At 41.0% G+C, this 22,379-nt stretch overlaps 2 protein-coding genes across 2 annotated transcripts; both read left to right on the plus strand.

The window, feature by feature from the left end:
- The first annotated feature begins 806 nt into the window (after window positions 1-806).
- Window positions 807-3,284, plus strand: LOC108983449 (GDSL esterase/lipase 1-like). The gene is made up of 5 exons (XM_035692091.1): window positions 807-1,161; window positions 1,265-1,386; window positions 2,175-2,405; window positions 2,526-2,772; window positions 2,891-3,284. The coding sequence occupies exons 1-5, from the start codon at window positions 879-881 to the stop codon at window positions 3,136-3,138; spliced, it is 1,131 nt and encodes a 376-aa protein (XP_035547984.1). The 5' UTR covers window positions 807-878; the 3' UTR covers window positions 3,139-3,284.
- Window positions 3,285-19,549: 16,265 nt separating this feature from the next.
- LOC108988277 (GDSL esterase/lipase 1-like) lies at window positions 19,550-22,170 on the plus strand. The gene is made up of 6 exons (XM_018961497.2): window positions 19,550-19,991; window positions 20,095-20,216; window positions 20,997-21,227; window positions 21,348-21,594; window positions 21,676-21,910; window positions 22,043-22,170. Exons 1-6 carry the CDS (start codon window positions 19,709-19,711, stop codon window positions 22,149-22,151), a joined length of 1,227 nt encoding a protein of 408 aa, XP_018817042.1. The 5' UTR covers window positions 19,550-19,708; the 3' UTR covers window positions 22,152-22,170.
- The last annotated feature ends 209 nt before the right edge of the window (window positions 22,171-22,379 follow it).

The following is a 22,379-nucleotide window of genomic DNA, read 5'->3' on the forward strand; positions in this document are numbered from 1 at the left end:
ATCACTCGATCACTTTCCTAGGCTAAAGTCTAGACCAGTAACGCATTCAAAGTAGTAATAAGGATTAATTGAGAACCATATCCTGGATTATACTCTTAGTACATCTGCCCCAGATCTGTGGAAATGCTTTTCAAAGTTTTTCAATTTTGGTTGATGCAAACAGGAATGATAAATGAGAAGTGTTATAGTCAAAAGGATAAAGAGATTTTATAAAAGTAAATTTATAAACTGATATGATTTTATATGATACAATAAAAATAATTTTATAATCTAATATATCATATTAAATCACATCAATTTGTAAGTTTATTTTTATGGAATCTCTTTATTATTAAAACATGATTTCTTACCGTAAATATCTTCATGTGTGGACCTAGAGGGGATAGTACTGTTGGAATGTCACGCTGAAGTCTACATCGAATGGAGATAAGATACTTTGAGTAATTGATATAAAGATGATAAGCATTAGTACACCTTAAAAGAAAAAATAACAAGCATCTGCTCAGCAGCCAGGAATATTCAAAATAAGATAATATATGACCTTGTACCTTTCAAGATTATCAAAATAACATCTTGCTGCCCAAGCATCTACCCAATTAGTAATTGATAATTTAGAAAGAGAGAGAAAGAAACGTCGTTGCCTACCTAACCCCCGGCCCTGAACGCCATAAAAATACTTAATTTGGTCCAATAGTTTGAATAATCGTCGGTCCGAGATCTGAAAAAGATGTCAAAAACCGAAAAGTCTTGAAATTAAACAGACCAAGAAATGCAGAGACCATGCATGATCTCCTTCACCTAAACAAAGCACCCTATAAATAAATCAAAGCTGAGACTAATTAAAGAAGTTAACAAAACACAAGGTGAACAAGATATTTATGAACATGATGATGAGTTCGAGGATTCGTATCTGTTTCTTGGTTTTCATGTGTGCGAGCCTTAGTATCATACCAACCCCAAGCCTTGGTCACAGTCACATATGCCTGCCGAATGACCATGTTGCCCAATTCATCTTCGGAGATTCTCTTTTTGATGCAGGAAACAATAACTACATCAACACCACGTACCAGTTCCGGGCAAATGTTTATCCCTATGGGGAAACCTTCTTTAACTACCCAACTGGGAGATTTTCTGATGGCCGTACAATTCCAGATTTCATAGGTAAAATATACACGCACACTCATCATGCCATTGTTTTCTTTTCTTTAGAACCTGAAGTCTGTTTCTGTCGGCTAAGTTTTGAAAGCATGCACTGACGTTGCAGCTGAGTTTGCGAAGTTGCCATTGATTCCGGCGTACCTACATCCTGGTTATAAGCGATATGCAGATGGGGCTAACTTTGCATCTGCCGGAGCTGGTGCTCTGGTCGGAACTCATCTAGGATCGGTATATATGCTTCTACCTGATCATTGACTTTCAATATTAGGCTTCTCGGTATGCAATTGAAATACTAACTAACTATAGCATAGATAGCAGCCTTGTTTGTTTTCACAAATCTTCTCAACTCAACTCCATTCATTTCATTTCATTTAATCATTATAATTTTTTTAAATTTTCGTATAAAATAAAATAAACATTTCAATTTTTTTAAATCTTAAAATAAAAATAATATTAAAAATATATATTTTATTAATATTTTATTCAATTTTTTAATTTTAATCTCAACTTATGATCTCATTTCATCTATAAAAACAAATGAGTGATCTTGTACGTACCGAACTACTAGAAACTTCTTTTTTGTCTCATTATATTTCATGTTTTCCTTCTCTTTCAATTTTGTTGCATTTACAATTTACGAACTCTTTCAAAAGATCGTAATTATATTCCTCGTATGCTATTGTTTTGTTTGTTCTTGAATATTTAGCTCACGAAATATAAGCAGTACGTCTGATCTTCTTATCATCCATGCATCTTATTTTCCGAAAGGAAATTTTTAACTTGTTACTCTCTAATAACTCTTGTACAACTAAAACTGAAATTTATTTTTGATGAAGTAGCATGCAGCTCGTAGTCGTTAATCGTAAAATTGGTTGTAAAAGAATTGTGGGATGTATCATTATCATTTCTTGAAATAGATTGCGTTCCTATGACATAAACACAGCCTTATATGATGACATTGTTGAGATTTATTTGCGTTTTATTCTTCTTCTTTTTCTCTCCCTGGTAATTAATAGGTTATAGACCTGCACACACAACTCAGTAATTTCAAGAGAATGAAGACGCTATTGAAGAAAGAAATAGGTGAAGCAGAAGCCAAGACATTGGTGTCGAGAGCTGTTTACATGACCAGCATCGGAGGCAACGATTACGCAGCCCCTTATACTGCAAACTCAAGCTTGTTTCAATCCTACTCTCCAGAAGAGTATGTAGATATGGTTATTGGCAACTTGACAACTGTGATCAAAGTAACAACACTTACATTATTCGTACCCGATATTTGAAATAAAAATTGTTTTATATTATTCTCTCTCTCTTTTTCGATTATTAACTCGGCCACAAACATTCTTTGATGATTTCTTATATAGGGAATACACAAGGAAGGGGGAAGGAAATTTGCGTTTGTAAACTTGGCACCATTGGGTTGCTTTCCATTGTTAAAGGCAATAAACGCAGGTGAATGCGTGGATAAAATTACAGCACTGGTAAAACTGCACAACAAAGCACTTCCACATGTCCTCCAGGAGCTAGAGAGCCAGCTGAAAGGATTCAAATACTCAATTACAGATTTCTACAGTATAGTCAGTGAAATAATGAATAACCCTATAAAATATGGTATGTCATGATGGCTATTCAATTTCATAGTACTGCAGGGTGCAAGTATATTTGTTCTAATCGTAGGCTAAACTCACATATATTGCATTTTTACCAATTCTGATTTTATTTTGTGAAGGTTTCAAGGAAGGGGAGACGGCATGCTGTGGATCTGGTCCTTACAGAGGAATAAGAACTTGTGGAGTCACTGGAGTGAATGGATCTGTCCAAGGGTATGAATTATGTGAAAATCCCAGTGACTATGTGACCTTTGACTCTAGCCATCCCACTGAAAGGGCCAACTTGCTATACGCCAAGGCGATGTGGAATGGAAACCAAGGTGTCACAGGGCCTTACAATGTAAAAGCACTTGTTGAGCAAAAGTGAAATGAAGATTTTCTCAAGCCATTTGTTCAATTTCCCAAACTCACATCGTCCACCAAATAAATGAATTTGCTATTTCTTCTTTCTAGATGTTAGTGTTTGGAATAATCTACATATGCTCCGAAGTTTCGAAGTTGAATTGTTCTTCATGCTCTGTTTCATTTTCTTATTATTATCTGCATTCTGGGGAAATGCTTCAAGTTTTGTTGATGCAAGCAGTACTGATATCTATTTAAGTTTTCACTTTCTGAAAAATTTAACGCAAGGGTTTTAAGCTTTTAAGTTAAACTAATAAGATCTCAAAATGTCATAAAACAGCAACAAGTATAATTCAATTATTTCAATCATCCGGAGCGACATGCAAGTCCAGTAGCCTGATAATGACTTGTTATAATCAATTCCAGAAGGGCATCAGTCAAACTTATTGATTGTTTGACACGTTTCTTTCCAAGTGACTACATAATATCCCTCCAATCTTATACGTTAGTGATTAGCTCACTCTCAGCCATTTTTTTTTCTAGAAATAATAAACTAATTGACCTGTTTTGAAAGTTCCACCGAATTAAGCAATATAAAAAGTAAAATGATAAATATACAATTACTTTTATAATTTTTTATATAATTATATTTTAAATGAGAATTTGTTTTTAAAAATAATTTATAAAAATAACATCATTTTATTTATATATTCTCATTTTAAAACGTAATGATATAAAAAATTGTAAAAAATATTGTATGTGTTGATGTCGTGTTTTGCGGGCCTGGACAACTCCACACTGGCAGTACTCAGCCTCTTCCCTACAAGGAGGAGAGTGGGGGAGTTCATGGGCCGTGATACCTCAAACGCTCAAGTTAGGTCAAGATTCAAGATGAAGAGAGAGAGAGAGAGCTTAGAATGAATAATCAGAGAAGTGTTCAAGAATGAGTGTAACCCCTTCTTAGAAGAAAGAGGGGTACTTATACCTAGTCGGGGTGGGTCTCGAGGTGATGTGATTGGTGTGCGGGTCATATTGGGATCGCATATCCTTGCCAACCTCCTGCTTTCTGCCAGTCCTACCAAGCCTGGTCATGGTTGTTGTTGACACCCAGGAGGGCATTTGCATTGAGTGTCGACCCCAAGATTCATTAAATGCGGCGTGGCCCAGCCATGCGTGCTTGCACTTGCACCAATAAATGCAGCGTGGTCTCAGACAGACTCGTCTCTGCTCCATTAAATGCAGCGTGGCTCTGGATGAGCTCACATTTCCTTCTATGCCATTCGGATGGCTGTGTCATAGTCTGGGATGTTCTTGACGGTCGGCTAGTTCAGATGTCAGGCTATCCTGTTGTGTCAGGATCGGTGGCACATCGGTCAGTGGTGTCAGGTCACTCCATCTCCCGTCCTCTTGTCTGGGCTCTTGCCTTGCGTTCTCCCTTCTGGGCCATCCTGGCTCTCGAATGCGATCCTGGGCTCGGGCCTTATCTTGGGCCTGGCCTCTGGGGGTTTTCCTCCTCATAGTACCCTGCAAATTCCTATCACACATGTGTGGTGGGAATTTCCAGAAGATTTTCTCCTCCTGTGTGTCTTCCTCAGTTTGTCCCCATCGCTCGCCTGCTCTGAGTCATTTAGGTTTCCCTAGGCCACATGTTGCTTCCTCAATTTCTGTGTCACTTTGTCTCCTGACTATTGGGAGGGCCGGTGCACATTGGTCTACACACCGGGCTTATCATTGATGTTGATGTCTTTTACTTAGTGTTCCTACGTACCGTGTCGTTCCCTGCCATTTGGGCTTCTTGAGGAAATTCGTCCCTGTTATTAACTCCTAGGTTCCCTACCGTTTGAGTTCCCGATGCTCCCTTGTCTCTGACGGTTATGTCGTGTAGGTCACGTTCGCCCACACCCTGAGCCCCTATTGGTCCGTGCTCTTCACGCTACCATCGCCATGCTCCCATGCATCTGCAACCATGTGCTGTTTGGCCTTCCCGAGGTCCCCAACCCATAACATCAAGCGGCCCCTCGGTTAGTGCACAAGCCTATATAAGGCCTTGTCCTTCCTCATCCTTTGTCATTTGCTTCCTCCTCCATTGTTGCCTTCACTAGCTTTCTTCTTCCTTGTTCCATTTCCCGCCGTTTAGTCCCTTCACTATCTTCAGCTGCATCCTTAGTTCTTGTTCCTATTGCTCTGATGGCCCCACGTGGTTCTTCCTCCTCGAAATCGTTGTACTTCGTCGGAAAGAATTGAGTTTTGTCGGTTACTAAAGATGACCTCCGAGCATTTAGGGTAAAGTACAATATCCCCGCTTCGGTAGTTTTGGAAGTTCCTGACTGTCGTGAGTCCGCCGTTGATGTTCATAGGATGGCAGGCCGCATGGCCCTTTACCCTCTCATGTTCGCAAATGGGCTTTGGCTTCCCTTATGCCGCCCTATCCACAACGTCCTCCACTTTTTGGGGTTGGCTCCTGTCCAACTTCATCCGAATGCCTGGTGTCTCTTGGCAAGCAACTGCATTATCTACCGGTGAGTACTTAGCGCCAGTGGGGAGGAGTACCCCAACCTGACAGCCAGGGAGTTTCTGTCTGTATATCGGGCGCTGCACCTGGATGGGAGCCTGTGTATCTTCCAATCCTGTACGCTTGGGAGGAGCATCGCCAGCCTTGAGTTGCGCCACTCGCACATCACAAACTGGTCTCGGAAGTTCTTTTTCGTCTCGGGTCTGGGGTGGGAGTACCCCAAGGGGGACCAGGATCATCAAGAGTTTGTCGTCCAAGTCGTCTGGTCCTACGTTCTTCTGTCCAAGAGTTTGGTCATCGACCTGTCCAGGAGGGAAAAAGCCAGGCTTGCGGCCTTGCTATCCTCGGTGTCGGCCCACCTTTACGACTCGAAGACTGACGTCGTGCTATCAGACATCAATATTAGGAGCTTCCTTACTTCTTCCCAGCCCCCCATCACCCCAGTAATCGGCTGGGAATTCCTGGAGGACCCCCCATCACCCCAGTGTCAAAAACGGTCTTCGAGCTTTCCCATTGGTCGCGATAGGGGCAAGCATGCGAAGGTGGTGCACGATGGAGAAGGCAGCGCCCCCAAGGGCAAGTCAGGCATGACTTCCTGAGGTGCTACCAGGGGGTCTCGAAGCAGAGAAGGCCTTCGCCTAGAGTCCAGGTCGTCCCTTCCTCTCAAGGTTCCAAGAGGCGAAGCGGGGAGTTCTCAGCGATCTCGCCTTGAGATTCTGGCTTCTTCCCAGCATATGCGTTGCCCAAATACTCCAAGGGGGGGAATAGGGGACCCCAACATGCACCTCGCCTTGATTCTCAAGCTTCTCCTACACAAGGAGCACCTCCAGTGCGCCCAACGGCCCCCACCACTTCCACATGGAGCACAATTTCTTTCCCACCGCCAAAGTCTCCTACGTCTGCCTCAACGTCAGTTTTGCCAGTGCTCGCCATCCCAACTTTTGTTGCCAAAGATGAGGGAGGCGGTGAAACCTTTCAGGTTGTTCTGGATGCTTTTTCAGAACCCACACTCTGCAGAGGTGTTTCCATGGACACCCACCTTTCTTTTGAATAGTCGGTCGCCTGGGAGATCACTCAGCCCGTGCTGCCCTGGGTTGATTCTTTGAAAGGTGCCACCCCATTAGTCCTTCCGGATGTTAGGGCCCCTTCTTGCTCGGGGGTCCCGAATATTGATGATGAGGAGGAACTAGGCCCGAGCTCCCCTTTCGTCGTGGAGCTCAGCGATAGTTGCGTATCGATTATGTCCTTACCCTCACAATCCCCTCCGGAGCCGGAGATGGATTTTTACTTGGCCACGCTTGAGGCGACCTCTCCACTTGAAGGGGAATTCGCCGATGCCGAAAGGCCTTCCTTGCAAGCAAGGGTTCCCTCGCCCGTTGTGCCTGTTTATGAAGAAGCCTCTGGGGCTGGCCCTTTGCAGGAGAATATCGAAGACGTCCCACCTTCTGTGTTGCCCTTGGTTGGTGGTGCCTCTTATTCCCATGCTGGTCTGGGGCCCAGTTAGTCCCCTGGCCCGGGCATTGTTCAAGCTCGAGCCTAGGCAATCAAGCGTGAGGCAAAAAAGCTGAGGCCTCTTTTTGCACAGGTATGACTCTTTCCCTTACTTGACCTTTTTTGCTTTTGCTCCCGTTCTTAACATCTTCCCCCTTGCAGGCAACGTATTAGTTGGCGAGTATCATCGTGGAAGAGCGCAGGGAGCTCAAGGAGGAGGCTCGGGCGCTATGGTCTCTTGCCATCATTGCCTGCCATGAGGTTCAGAAAGCACAGAAGGAGATGGAAGTTATCTCGACAGAGTGTGACATGCTCCAGGAGAGAATGGAAAAATTGCAGGAGTGCCACCAAAAGTTGTGGGACAAGGTTCGGCAGGTGAAGAGGAAGAAGTCTGGGCTAAAGGAAGAGTTGGCTAGCCTCAAGGTGGACGATGTCTATGCTTCCGGGATGGCTCGTCGCCTCAAGCCTTTCGAGACACTGCCTGGGGGTATGGCTACAAAGAGGGCCTCGAGCGATTCTGGGACCTTATGCACAAAAATCCAGACATGGACCTCGACACCTTGGATCTGAAGTCCTTGGAACCAGACCCTCTCTCTCACCTTCAAGCTCGTCAAAGAACTCGGGAAGCCAAGTAAACCACCATACTTCCCGGGAGACCCACCCTCGTCTTCTTAGGCTCTTCCTTTCTATTTGCATGGCCTACGGGCCTTTGTAATTTGAACTCTTGTAATTTGGGCTTACTTATGCATGCAAAGGATGAATTCATTTTTGTCTTTGAGTTTGTGTTTGCATCTTCTTTGTATTTTCTTTCTTCGTTGTTTTGCTTGGAACCCTTGTTTTAGCACATAGAGCCTGACCTCGCGTCCCTACTGTTACTCTATTGTCAGTTTGGTGGTGCACGAAGGTTAGTAAATCAAGGGACTTGTCTCTGACTGGCTGTGAAGCAGAAAACTTGGGAGGCTTTGGCCCTTAGCCAATGCATTGAGCGAAAGTTGGCAAACCAAGTGACTCGAGCTCGACTGGCTGTGAAGGGGTAGTGCTCAGGAGGCTCTAGCCCCTAGGCAATGCATCGCGATCAGTCAAAGGACTGGGCTTGTGGTGCGTGAAGTTCGGCAAGTCAAGGGACTTGTGCCCGACTGGCTGTGAAGGGGCAGAGCTTGGGAGGCTCTGGTCCTTAGCCAATGCATCTTAGCCAATGCATTGCATAACCAATGCATTGCATAAAGATCGACGAGCCAAGTGACTCATGCCTGATTGGCTGTGAAAGGACAGAGCTCGAGAGGCTCTGGCCCTAAGCCAATGCATCGCGGCCAGTTAATGGACTAGGCTTGTGGTGCACGAAGGTCGGCAAGTCAATGGATATGTGTTCGACTGGCTGTGAAGGGGAAAACTCGGGAGGCCTTGGCCCTTAGCCAATGTATCGAGACCATGCATTGCGTGAAGGTCGGTGAGCCAAGTGACTCGTATTAGACTGGCTATGAAGCGATAGAGCTTGGGAGGCTCTGACCTTGAGCCAATGCATCGTGGCCAGTCAAAGGACTGAGCTTGTGGTGCACGAAGGTTGGCAAGTCAAGGGACTTGTGTCCGACTAGTTGTGAAAGAGAAAGCTCAGGAGGCCTTGGCCCTTAGCCAATGCATCGCGACCATGCATTGCGTAAAAGTCGGCAAGCCAAGTGACTCATGCTTGACTATCTGTGAAGGGATAGAGCTCGAAAGGCTCTGGCGCTTAGCCAATGCATTGCAGCCAGTCAAGGGACTGAGCTTGTGGTGCACGAAGGTCGACAAGTCAAAGGACTTGTGCCCGATTGGCTGTTTAGGGGAAAGCTCGGGAGGCCTTGTCCCTTAGCCAACGCATCGCAACCATGCATTACACGAAGGTCAGCAAGCCAAGTGACTCGTAACCTACTGGTTATGAAGGGGCAGAGCTTGGGAGGCTCAGGTCCTGAGCCAATGCATCGCGGCCAGTCAAGGGATTAGGCTTGTAGTGCACGAAGGTCGGCAAGTCAAGGGACTTGTGTCCGACTGGCTGTGAAGGGGAAAGCTCTAGAGGCCTTGGCCCTTAGCAAATCATCGCGACCATGCATTGCGCGAAGGCCGACGGGCCAAGTGACTCGTGCCCGACTGGCTGTGAAGGAGCAGAGCTCGGGAGGCTCTGCCCCTTAGCCAATGCATCATGGCCAGTCAAGGGATTGGTTTGTGGTGTCGATACTTTTAGACAAAATCAAATAGAGGCGAAATCATACTTTCATTGAAGTGGTTGTTGATTACATGATTGGGCTAACCCAAGTTTTTCAAACAAAATGTTCCCTCACGTGTTCGGTGTTCCCTAGATGGGGTTGCCTACGGCCTTCGTGATCCTTCATTCTGCAGGGGCCTGGGGCGGGCCTGCTGTTTCGTGCCCCCCCTTAAGGGTCCAAACTTTGACGGCCTCGGGCTTCAGCTCCCGAGCGTATCACTCCCACGCCAGGTTTTGTTTGCCATGTATTCCTCCCACTCCCATAGGGGTTGGAAACTTCATTTTTAAGTGATAGGTGGATGTCACTGCCCTGAGACGGTTCAAGGTTGGTCACCCTAAGATCGCGTTGTAGGAGGAGGGGGCCTTTAATATGAGGAAATCCATCATGGCTGCCACCATTATCGGGACCATTCCTGCCAGAATAGATAAGGTGATGGCTCCAATCGGTTGAATCATGTCCCCGGTGAAACCTTTGAGGGGGGATGGAGTCGAGCGCAATTGGTCGGGCATAATCCATATCTAGATGAACGCTTCCCAATACAGAATGTTTGTCGAGCTATCGTTATCTATTAGGACCTTTCTTGTCAAGTAGTTGGCAATCTGCACGGTTATGGCGGCGTAGAACTCCTTCTTCGTCCTTCTCGCTGAAAGTTATGGCAGGTTCCTTCATGTAGCTCCTCTCGCTCGGGGCTGCCCTATAGGTGGTGAACATTTCCTCATACCTAGCCCTTATGGCGTGGGCCCTCCTTGCCAACAAGGTGGCTCCTCCTCTTGCGTATCCTCCTGCTATCATGTGTATCTTGCCCATCGGACCTTTTTCTCTGACTGGGCTTGTTCTGTTACACCCGTCGAGCCTTCTCCTGTTGGGGCTTTTGCTTCTCCGTGGTTGTACACAGCCGTCATATCGTTGGTCGCACCTCTCTTCACCTCGCTAGTCTATTAGGGCTCCCATATCCTCCAACTTTCGCTTCCTTGTGATGCAATCCTCCGTTCGGTGGTTGTTGGTTTTGTGATAGGTACAATATTTGGGGTTGGCGGAGTCTCGTCACCGCTCGCCCTGCGGGCTAGGATCTCTTTCGGTCTCTACAGCCAAGTTGATGTGGATGCGCTGTCCGACCTTCACATGTGCGGGCTACGCTTCTTTGCACTTTGTATCACGCGCCTTCTTCTTACCGTCTTCCCGACTTCCCTCGCTGTTCAGGCCGGTAGCCTTCCTATCTGCTCTGTCCAACTCAGTCCACCGCGGGGCCATCCAGGCCCGGAGCGTGTCCTCAACATTGATGAAGTTGTCAACGCAGTCCATGAACTCCCTTAACGAGGTTGGGGTCTTTTGTGCAATCTCCGTCATGAAGGGGTTGCGGGGCCAGATTCCCCTCAGTAGTGCTGCCAGAGTATTTTTTCATCGTGGTCATTTGTCGTCATGTGTTCTTTATTGAGACGAGAGAGGTAAGACTTCAGGCTCTTGTCGTCTCTTTGCTTCACGGTTAGGAGATAGGCAATGGGTCTTCTCCTCTTCCAGCTTGCCATGAATTGTTTCAATAAGAGCAGAGCCAACTCGGTGAAGCTAGTAATGGTCCAGGGCAACAGGGCCCTGAACCATGCTCTCGTTGCTCCCTTCAACGTGAGGGGGAATGCCCTGCATGCGACCTTGCTTGGGAACCCATGTGGGTCATGTATGCCTTGAAGGTTTCCAGGTGCTCTAAAGGATCCTTGGACCCATTGTACAAGTCTATCAGCGGGACTTTGAACCTCGGGGGTAGGGGTATCGTTGCAGCTTCTTGACGAAAGGTCGTCGTTCTTCTTCGAAGGCTTGAGAGCACGTTGTTGTCGGCATACGAAGGACACTTTACTTGTAGGAAAATAGATCCCACAGATGGTGCCAATGTTGATGTCGTGTTTCACGGGCCTGGTTAACTCCACACTGGCAGCACTCGGCCTCTTCCCTGGAAGGAGGAGAATGGGGGAGCTCGGAGGCCATGATACCTCTAACGCTCAAGTTAGGCCAAGGTTGAAGATGAAGAGAGAGAGAGAGAGAGCTTAGAATGAATAATCAGAGAAGTGTTCAAGAATGTGAGTGTAACCCTTTCTTGGAAGAGAAAGGGGTACTTATACCTGGTCGAGGTGGGTCTCGAGGTGATGGTGACCGGTGTGCAGCTTCGTACTGGGATCGCATGTCCCTGCCAACCTCTTACTTTTTGCCAATACTGCTAGTCTTGCTAGGCCTGGCCAGGGTTGTTGTTGACACCCAGGAGGGCATTCGTGTTACGTGCCAACCCTAGGATGCATTGAATGTGGCGTGGTCTGCCATGCGCGCTTACTCCTACACCATTAAATGTGGCATGGTCTCGGACAAGCTCATCCCTGCTCCATTAAATGAGGCATGGCTTTGGATGGGCTCCAATGTTCTTCTGCATTATTCGGACGGTTGTGCCAGAGTCTGGGATGTTCCTGACGGTCGGCCAGTTCAGTTGTCAGGCTATCCTGTTGTGTCAAGGTCGGTGGCACCTTGGTCAGTGGTGTCAAGTCACACCATCTCTCGTCCCTCTTGTCAGGGCTCTTGCCCTGCGTTCTCCCTTCTGGGCCTTCCAGGCCATCCCGATTCTCATACACTGGCTTGGGCATGGACCTTATCCTGGGCTTGGGTTTTCCCCCTCACAACGTGCACATCATTATTCGTATAAAAAATTTCAATGTTTTTCACGTCCAGGACACAAAGTTAAAGGGATAAATCTTTCTATACATTCACCGAGATAAAATAAGATCAGATAAAGAAAATTGAAGATATTTTTCCGTTGGTAGAAAACGTCAATCCGTTTAACTTACGGACTTTTCTTTCAAAGAACTTGATAACTATAAAGTTTTTTTAATTAAAGCTTTACTTTAGAGAGAATAAAAAGACACAACAATGAAAAACAAAAAGGCATTGTTCAGAAATTAAAAGACTACTAGTCTTAGAAACCAAAAAGCCTTATTAATTGATCTTTAGAATGCTCAATAGTCTTCGAAAGTTGGATTTGGCTAAACTTCCAACAAAAACAGCCTATAAATGAAGAACACAGCAAATAATGACAACTTTACTGAAAGTGAACAAGGTTGATCGTGATGGCCCACATTTACTACTCACAAGAAGAGTAAATTAAAAAGTAATGACATTTACTACTGTTGTATCCAATATTTAAAATATGAGTAATGATACGGAGAATTATAGAGTGCGTAAATATTACGTAATCGTTTTAAAAAGAATAGAGTCTATTATTAAAAAATTAATTTTTCTGTAAATTCTATATTTATTCATTTTTTATAAAAAAAAATTACGTAATATTTACACATTACACGATTGTAAATATCATTTCTTTTAAAATATTCATGTTTTTCATTGTCTGAATTGATTTGAAGTACACATTGATGTGTCAGGAAATACGTAGGAAATTTGGGTTTCTAAATTGCACAATAAAGCAGTCCTTCACATGCTAGCGAGCCAGTTGAAAGGATTCAAATATTCAAATACTAATTTCTGCAGCTTTGTCACGAAAAGAATGAACAACCCATCTAAAATATGGCATGTTACATATTGCCCTTCTCATGGTATAGAATATATTTGATTATTCCGTTTGGATGGATTTAAGGGGAGCGAATCTAAATTGTCAAGGAAATTTGGAATCCCATCACAACCCCCTTTTTAAGATAATGTGGATTTCCTTCCAAATAAGTGGGAATCCACATTCTTGCCGTTCTCGAAATGTCTCTGACTTCTTTTTTTTTTTTTTTTCTTTTTCAATGGATAAAAGTAACTTTCTTTCGCTATTATATAAATAATTAGGTCAAGGCAACGTGAGCCTAGCTAGATGAAATGATTATTTTTAAAAAATAATATATTTTTTATAAAAAAAAATTGATTTGAATCAATAATGTAATGCATAGAAAAAAAAATGTAAATTCTAGCAAATATTTTTGGATAATGATAGTTAAGTACATGCTTGCATAAATTAGAAGATAAAAACATTAGTACAAAGACAAATAAGTTAAAATAGGCCATAGGTTGATCCAAGTTTGGGGGAAATGAAATAACAGTTTTTTTCTTAACAGATTAGTAAAAAATTTCTTAAAAATTTTCATATGATCACAATTTTGATATAGCATTAAAAATTTCTTAAAAATTTTCACATGATCACAATTTTGATATAGCATTAAAATTTTCTTTTCTTAAATTTTTGCACGCTATATTAGATCAGATAGGATGTGTTGAGAAAAAAAAGGGCTTTAGCATAGGACTTCTCAAGTTGATATTCGCATACCATACAAGAGAACATGAACAAACCCCCTTTAGTGAGACCTGGCTTAACATATACATAAGTTCCTTTCAAAATCCAATACACAACCTAAATTTCTTGTAGCAACCACTCCAACAAAAACATTCTAATACAGACCAAAGCTTGTATTGATTATGAATTCTATCATAGTCCGTGCTAAAATTAAATGCATGTCCAAAATAGCATATATGCTCTAAAGATATCAGTAATAACTTACTTATCAAAACAGATTTTAGTACTAATATTAGGATGGAAGACAAACATTACTTCCATACTATGGGAATTAATCTGTATTGACATGATAAATAACCTTGGGCCCTGTTAATTTTATCCATCTTTGCAGCTTCAGATTGTAAGATTATAGAACTCTTCTTTCCATCAGCAACATTGATGTTGGCTTGTCTTTCTCCTGTAAATTATAAAGAGACATTAATTTCTAAGAATGCATAAGGCTACCTACTTGAGTGTTGAAAAGTGGTACACTAAAAACTTGGCATATCAAACTGACGTTATTACCTTCAGGGTCAAGAACATGAGCTCTCTTTTTGCGTTCTGCTTCTACTTGCATCTCTATACAAAATCTATTGCTCAAGCCAAAGCTTCAGACAACATAGTCATTATTAACTCGAGAGGGAATGCTATTTGTATACCCTTTCCAAGGAGGCAAGATAGAGTAGATTTGACCTTTCCCATTTTGCAGGTGATACAATCTCAACCTTAAATCGAATTGCAGCCTTAAATAATAAAGGTAAAGTACTGCATCCAAATAAAGTACCATCACTCAAAAGCATCATTCAGACCCAAACTTGTCTTTCAAAAAACATTAGACAAAGATAAGCAAAGCCATCAAGGCCAAACATCAAAGCAAGCTTCAAAGACCCTACCTCTTTGGAACAAAAGATAGTTAAAGAAGAAAAAGATCATACACCAAAGCTTCAAAGACCCTACCTCCATAGATTGTTTACAGTTTTCTTCAAACTTCTTAGCTGTAGAAGGGTCTGCTCAACCTTTTCTTCCTCTAGGATTCCCCATTACAGAAAACAAAATCATCCCAAACATAATATTTACTATCATTGTCAAATCCATAAAAGTTAGGAATTTAAAAATACTGCTTATCAAATAACAATCAAAATCATAATCATAACAGTAATAAGAAATCATGCAAGCCGTAGTACTCATGCATGATATATATATTTTAATTACTTTTTTCAGTACAATTACTGCTTGGGTGGGGCTTGTGCCAATTTATTGTGTTTGACCCAATTTTGAACTTTTGTTTGTTATGGTTTGGAAGGGAGTAGTAGGAATGCATGCATGGAAGAACAATCTTCAATTCCACAAAAGTGATAAGGCATTGAGCCCCAACAAGCTTTAGAAGTAGAAGGTCCCCCCACTCCTGCATGTCATCAAAAGCTACATTCACATACCAAATCTTTTTTTGCTATCATCTTCTATTTCTAAAGTATTACCACAGACCCTAAAGTAATTACTTCCATATTTATCTTTTTGTTTTCTAGTGCTACCACCTACCTCCACACCACAGTTTTCCCCTGGGACCCCCTTCGTCTGGTTGTTGATCTCACAACAATCATCCATCACGACAGCAACGACCTCCTTCGCCATCAAAACATTCATGTAATCTCCCATCATTCATTCAATACATTGAACTTTTTCCGCATCTACACTAATCATAGATTGTACTTGTTCCATTTCAACCAGACTATTGACCAGTTCATTCTGCGATATGTCTTCATCGAAAGGTTTTTCACATTCCTTCAGCTTCATCTCTCCCATTTTACTACTCTCTCCTTTCTGAAAGCCATCATTAGGTTGTTCAAATTCTTTCTCTTTCGGAACCCAGGTCTGATCTCCCTTCCCATTTTGTTTCCTTGTGGACTGGTCCACCTCCCATTTCTTTCTTTCTCACTTACAAGTCCTAACATTATGACCTTGCACATGGCTTCGCATGCAATACACCGGCAACGTTTCAAACTCGATCACTTGATAAAAACTCTGGGGATTCTTGGGAGTACCTATCCATAATGCTTGCAAAGGATCCTTCGTTTCGTCCATCTCTACACAAACTCTCGCACCATCCGTGCGTGTAGCAAATCTCGTAGGGTTGTATCTCTTAAGGAACCTACCTATCGGAGCAGTGCTACTACGCAAAAAAGATTCATGATAGAAAAAGATCCACGCCGGAACACGCACAGGTTCTTGGTCCTCTTGAAAATCTATAGTTCAATGGAACACTTTGTACTGTATATCATTAATCTCACAATTTTCCCGAGCGAAAGCCTTCATGAAATCCTCTTCTGAAGTCAAGCGAATAAACACGTTTCTCGGCCTACTCATCGAAGAAACAATCGGTTGTTTAAGCAGCCCCCATCTTGTTTGGATAAAATGATCGAATGGAATCCAATGAAGGCCTTTGACGCAGGAATTTCAATTCCAAAGAGAATTGAAATGGCAACGCAGACCGATCAATTTCATCCTTTGAAAAAACCACACTAACCTCTCCATCAACCATTTTATGAGCACGAAAAGGCACTGCAACCTCAGGAAGAGGCTGCTGGGAGTCTAGAACCATATCAACGAAGGTTCTTTGACGAGGGGTGGTCACCAAATTGGCATGGGGGCCATCGGCGGCAGCCATGCAAACCTAGTCGCCCTATGCCAAAGAGAAAAAAAACCTAGAGCCACGTCAACAGTATACTATACATGACAAGTAGCTTCTCATAAGACTCGAAATCTCATGATATTCTCTAAGCGTGAGATAAATCACATTCACAGGAACGAGCCATTTGAGACAACACATTTCTAGAAATATAGATGCCGAAGGGAACCATACGCCTAGTAGGCCTTATTTTGTTATGTGAAATCGCCATTTATTTCAAAAGGTTAAGCTGATGGAAATATATAGATTTTATTATTTATTTTATATCTTAACACTCTCTCTCACGCGTGGACCAGACTCTCCTTCAATGGATAGCTTAACGCGTGAAATATTTAATTAAAGAGTTTTGCTACATATAGTCACTTTTGTGTACTCCTTGCACACTCCATTAATATGATTGGTCAAAACAGTTATTTTATATTAAAAAGGTGACGCAATCAATCACAATAATAGAGTACACAAGAAGTACGCAAAAGGGACTGCACATAGAGTTTTTGTTAATTAAATAGGATGAAGTGTAGAGTCAGAGTTTTTTTTTTTTTTTTTGAGTTGGGGGGAGAGAGTGTAGAGTCAGGATTCGAACTCAATACCTCTGCTCTGATACCGTGTGAAATCATCACTTGTCTTAAAAACTTAAACTAAAGGAAAGAAATAGATTTTATTATTTATTTTATATTTTAGCAGGTTACGCAGTTCAGATGAAATGAGATGATATATTTTGAATAGTAGTGAGATTTTTGAGTTAAAATGAGATGAGATAGTTTTAGCTTTTTGGGGATTTGATAAAGTGGTAGGTCCAACCAATTATTGAAAAGTATTTTTAATTATTGGGTGGAAAATATTATTATGAATATATTAAAAATAAGTATTATCTATTGGGAGCAGCTACAGGCCAGTAGGGTGAAGTTCTTATTTTTACACTTACCAATAAAAATTTGCCATGTAAGAGTTGCAGGAAACAAACATCTACACCCGCACACAAAAAATTACGGCTTGTACACTTTAGAATTCAAACCCTCCCCCCTTCGAATAGCAGTTCCTCTCCCCCCTCCCTCGCACAGTCGATGTTCCCACCCCCTCCCCTCCCTCTCGGGCAGCGTCAATTTCACCACCCCCTCCCTCACGCAAGCCATTCAGCGTTGATTTCCTCTCCCTTACTCAGCGTCGATATCCTTGCACAATCGTGAGTAAGTTTTTGATTTATGCATTTCACACGCCATTTTTTTTTCGATTTTAAGGTTTGATTTTTGCATTTCATACGTTTCTAGAGTTCGATTTATGCATTTTCTTGTGGGGATCTCTTTCTTGTACTGTTTGAAGATTTTGTCTTTTGATTTATGCATTTTCTTGTTCTGAATAGGTTCATTGTATATTATTTCATCTTTCTTCATTGGTTCTCTGTATAGATTAGTTGTTCTAATCAATCATGTGAAGCAATTTTTATTTATGCAGAATTATTGTACATATATCATTTGGCTTCTTTAAACTGCCAGGAGGTTATATGCCAACCAATAAATTCTGATGAACTACTTCTTTGTCCATGCTACCAGAAAATGGAATGTCTCAAAATCATAAGCATCTTTCATACTGACTATGTTCGTGTTAATTTCAACATTTATTCTAGTAAATCAAATGGTGCATATATATGGTGCATCTTTCATACCGAGGGGGAAGAGGAAATGGCCTGCACGAGGAAGGGGGGAGAGGAACCGTTATGCGAGGAAGGGCGGTTCTGAACTCTGAAGTGTACAAGCTAGAATTTCCTGCGTGCGGGTGTAGATGTTTGTTTCCTGCAACTTCTACGTGGCAAATTTTGATTGATGACTATAAAAATAAGAACCTCATTCGACTAGCCTTAAGTTTTTCTCTTATCTATTATTAATTTAAAAACTCCTAAATATTTTGACTTTTTCAAATTATGTTTTTTGTAGTAGGTGATTGAATTACCTTTGACTTTTTCAAAAGTTTGTAGTTGGAAGTGGGAGTGGAGGCGTGAAGGATAACAATGGGCTGTTAGAAGGGAGTCAAAAGTTTCTCTGGATAAATCAATGTACAGTGTAGATATATATAGATGAGTTAAAAATTTACGTTTAAGCGTTTGGATACACAGATAAAACAAGTCGTACAACTCAGATGAGATGGTTTGTGTTTTATTTATGTATCCAAACCAGCCCGTGTTCACATTTCAAGACGTCACTAAATGTGCTAAGAATCTTCTAATAAGCATTTTATAACATAAAGTAAGAAAAAATAAAGATTCTCACTTGGAGGGAAGAGACATCCAAAAGAAAGGTAGAAGAAGAAAGTTTTGTAATAATAGTCGGGATGAAAATAACACTACACAAGTACTGTCCCTTATAAGGGATGCATAACAAACTGTAAAACAACCACTAACCCGTGGGTCCCGCTGCAAAATATTTTGATATCCATTAATTATAATATTCGGTAATTAAAATATGCAATAAGGAAATACAATATAAACTTCTAGAAGCCAATTCGTAACACTGCAACTTTGGCGTTATCTCAGCCCTTTATCCAATCGACGGTCCGCATCAAACATTGGTTCTTTCTATCACTCGATCACTTTCCTAGGGTAAAGTCTAGAACTGTAACGCATTCAAAGTAGTAATAAGGATTAATTGAGAACCATATCTAGGATCATATTCTTAGTACATCTGCACAAATACGTGGAAATGCTTTTCAAGTTTTTCAATTTTGGTTGATGCAAGCAGGAATGATAAATGAGAAATGTTATAGTCATAAAAAATTTTATAAAAATAAATCTATAAACTGATATGATTTCATATAATACAATAATAATAACTTTATAATATAATGTATCACGTTAAATCATGTCAGTTTGTGAATTTCTTCTTATAGAATTTCTTTTATTATTAAAACATAATTTCTTACTGTAAATATCTTCATGTGTGGACATGGAGCGGATAGTGTTGGAATATTACGCTGAAGTCTACATCGAATGGAGATAAGATACTTTGAGTAATTGATATAAAGATGATAAGCATTAGTACACCACAAAAAAAAAAAGAAAAAAATTGACAAGCATCTGCTCAGCAGCCAGGAATATTCAAAATAAGATAATATAGTAACATCTGGCTGCCCAAGCATCAGCCCAATTAGTAATTGATAATTTAGAAAGAAAGAAAAAACGTCTTTGAAATTCAATAGTTTGAATAATCGTCGGTCCAAGATCTGAAGAAGATGTTAAAAACCGAAACGTCTTTGAAATTCAACAGATCAAGAAATGCAGACCATGCATCTCCTTCACCTAAACAAAGCACCCTATAAATAAATCAAAACTGAAACTAATTAAAGAAGTTAACAAAACACAAGGTGAACAAGATATTTATGAACATGATGATGAGCTCGAGGATTCGTATCTGTTTCTTGGTTTTCATGTGTGCGAGCCTTAGTATCATACCAACCCCAAGCCTTGGTCACAGTCACATATGCCTGCCGAATGACCATGTTGCCCAATTCATCTTCGGAGATTCTCTTTTCGATGCAGGAAACAATAACTACATCAACACCACGTACCAGTACCGGGCAAATGTTTATCCCTACGGGGAAACCTTCTTTAACTACCCAACTGGGAGATTTTCTGATGGCCGTATAATTCCAGATTTCATAGGTAAGATATACACGCACACTCATCATGCCATTGTTTTATTTTCTTTAGAACCTGAAGTCTGTTTCTGTCGGCTAAGTTTTGAAAGCATGCACTGACGTTGCAGCTGAGTTTGCGAAGTTGCCATTGATTCCGGCGTACCTACATCCTGGTTATAAGCGATATGCAGATGGGGCTAACTTTGCATCTGCCGGAGCTGGTGCTCTGGTCGGAACTCATCTAGGATCGGTATATATGCTTCTACCTGATCATTGAATTTCAATATTAGGCTTCTCGGTATGCAATTGAAATACAACTAACTATAGCATAGATAGCAGCCTCTTTTGTTTTCACAAATCTTCTCAACTCAACTCCATTCATTTCATTTCATTTAATCATTATAATTTTTTTAAATTCTCGTACAAAATAAAATAAACATTTCAATTTTTTTAAATCTCAAAATAAAAATAATATTAAAAATATATATTTTTTTAATATTTTTTTTAATTTTTTAATTTTAATCTCAACTTATAATCTCATTTCATCTCATCTATAAAAACAAACGAGTGATCTTGTACGTACCGAACCACTAGAAACTTATTTTTTGTCTCATTATATTTCATGTTTTCCTTCTCTTTCAATTTTGTTGCATTTACAATTTACAAACTCTTTCAAAAGATCGTAATTATAGTCCTCGTATGCTATTGTTTTGTTTGTTCTTGAATATTTAGCTCACGAAATATAAGCCGTACGTCTGATCTTCTTATCATCCCTGCATCTTATTTTCCGAAAGGAAATTAGTATCTAATAACTCTTGTACAACTAAAACTGAAATTTATTTTTGATGAAGTAGCATGCAGCTCGTAGTCGTTAATTGTAAAATTGGTTGTAAAAATTTTTGGGATGTATCATTATCATTTCTTGAAATAGATTGCGTTCCTATGACATAAACACAGCCTTATATGATGACATTGTTGAGATTTATTTGCGTTTTATTCTTCTTCTTTTTCTCTCCCTTCTAATTAATAGGTTATAGACCTGCACACACAACTCAGTAATTTCAAGAGAATGAAAACGCTATTGAAGAAAGAGATAGGTGAAGCAGAAGCCAAGACATTGGTGTCAAGAGCTGTTTACATAACCAGCGTCGGAAGCAACGATTACATAGCCCCTTATACTGCAAACTCAAGCTTGTTTCAATCCTACTCTCCAGAAGAGTATGTAGATATGGTTATTGGCAACTTGACAACTGTGATCAAAGTAACAACACTTACATTATTCGTACCCGATATTTGAAATAAAAATTGTTTTATATTATTCTCTCTCTCTTTTTTGATTATTAACTCGGCCACAAACATTCTTTGATGATTTCTTATATAGGGAATACACAAGGAAGGAGGAAGGAAATTTGCGTTTGTAAATTTGGCGCCATTGGGTTGCTTACCATTGTTAAAGGTAATAAACGCAGGTGAATGCGTGGATAAAATTACAGCACTGGTAAAACTGCACAACAAAGCACTTCCACATGTCCTCCAGGAGCTAGAGAGCCAGCTGAAAGGATTCAAATACTCAATTACAGATTTCTACAGTATAGTCAGTGAAATAATGAATAACCCTATAAAATATGGTATGTCATGATGGCTATTCAATTTCATAGTACTGCAGGGTGCAATTTATTATTTACCAATTCTGGTTTTATTTTGTGAAGGTTTCAAGGAAGGGCAGGCGGCATGCTGTGGATCTGGTCCATACAGAGGAGTTAACAGTTGTGGAGGGAAGAGATCTGTCAAAGTGTATGAATTATGTGAAAAAGCCAGTGACTATGTGTTCTTTGACACTGGCCATCCTACTGAAAGGGCCAACTTGCTAATAGCCAAGTCGATGTGGAGTGGAAACCTAAGTGTTACATGGCCTTACAATGTAAAAGCACTTGTTGAGCAGAGGTGAAATGAAGATTTCTCTAGCCATCTGTTCAATTTGCCAAACTCACATTGTTCACCAAATAAACGAGTTTTCATTTTCTTCTTTCTAGATGTTAGTGCTTGCGATAATCTAAATATATATATGCTCATCAGGGTTTTCGAAGTTGAATTGAAGATCATGGAGACAATGCAAGGATTGATGCAATCCACTTGTGACGAGTTTAGCAAGAGCCCAACATTCAAGATGGAGCTTGAAGGATGAAGATCCAATTTTGATTCATTTGATCAGCTATGGAAGAGGGCAACAACAAGACTTAAAGGCTTTGGGCTCTTGAAGGGTTTCAACTTATTTAATTCATTTAAAGAAATTATTTTATTAGTTTAGAATAATTGAATTTATTATGGGAAGCACTTAAGGGGGCCTATGCAAGGGCATGTTGGGAAAGTTATTATTTTATTGAACTAGGATTAGGGTTACTGTAGCCGAGTT

The sequence above is a fragment of the Juglans regia genome, chromosome 7 (genome assembly GCF_001411555.2).
Source record: "Juglans regia cultivar Chandler chromosome 7, Walnut 2.0, whole genome shotgun sequence".
Classification (NCBI taxonomy): Eukaryota; Viridiplantae; Streptophyta; class Magnoliopsida; order Fagales; family Juglandaceae; genus Juglans; species Juglans regia.

Excerpts from the sequence above, each read along its gene's own strand:
- LOC108983449 (XM_035692091.1), top strand. The coding sequence starts at position 879 with ATGAACATGATGATGAGTTCGAGGATTCGTATCTGTTTCTTGGTTTTC. Across the intron at positions 1,162-1,264 it reads TACAATTCCAGATTTCATAG|CTGAGTTTGCGAAGTTGCCA; the intron begins GTAAAATATACA and ends CTGACGTTGCAG. Across the intron at positions 2,773-2,890 it reads GAATAACCCTATAAAATATG|GTTTCAAGGAAGGGGAGACG; the intron begins GTATGTCATGAT and ends TATTTTGTGAAG.
- LOC108988277 (XM_018961497.2), top strand. The coding sequence starts at position 19,709 with ATGAACATGATGATGAGCTCGAGGATTCGTATCTGTTTCTTGGTTTTC. Across the intron at positions 19,992-20,094 it reads TATAATTCCAGATTTCATAG|CTGAGTTTGCGAAGTTGCCA; the intron begins GTAAGATATACA and ends CTGACGTTGCAG. Across the intron at positions 21,911-22,042 it reads AAAGCACTTGTTGAGCAGAG|GGTTTTCGAAGTTGAATTGA; the intron begins GTGAAATGAAGA and ends TATGCTCATCAG.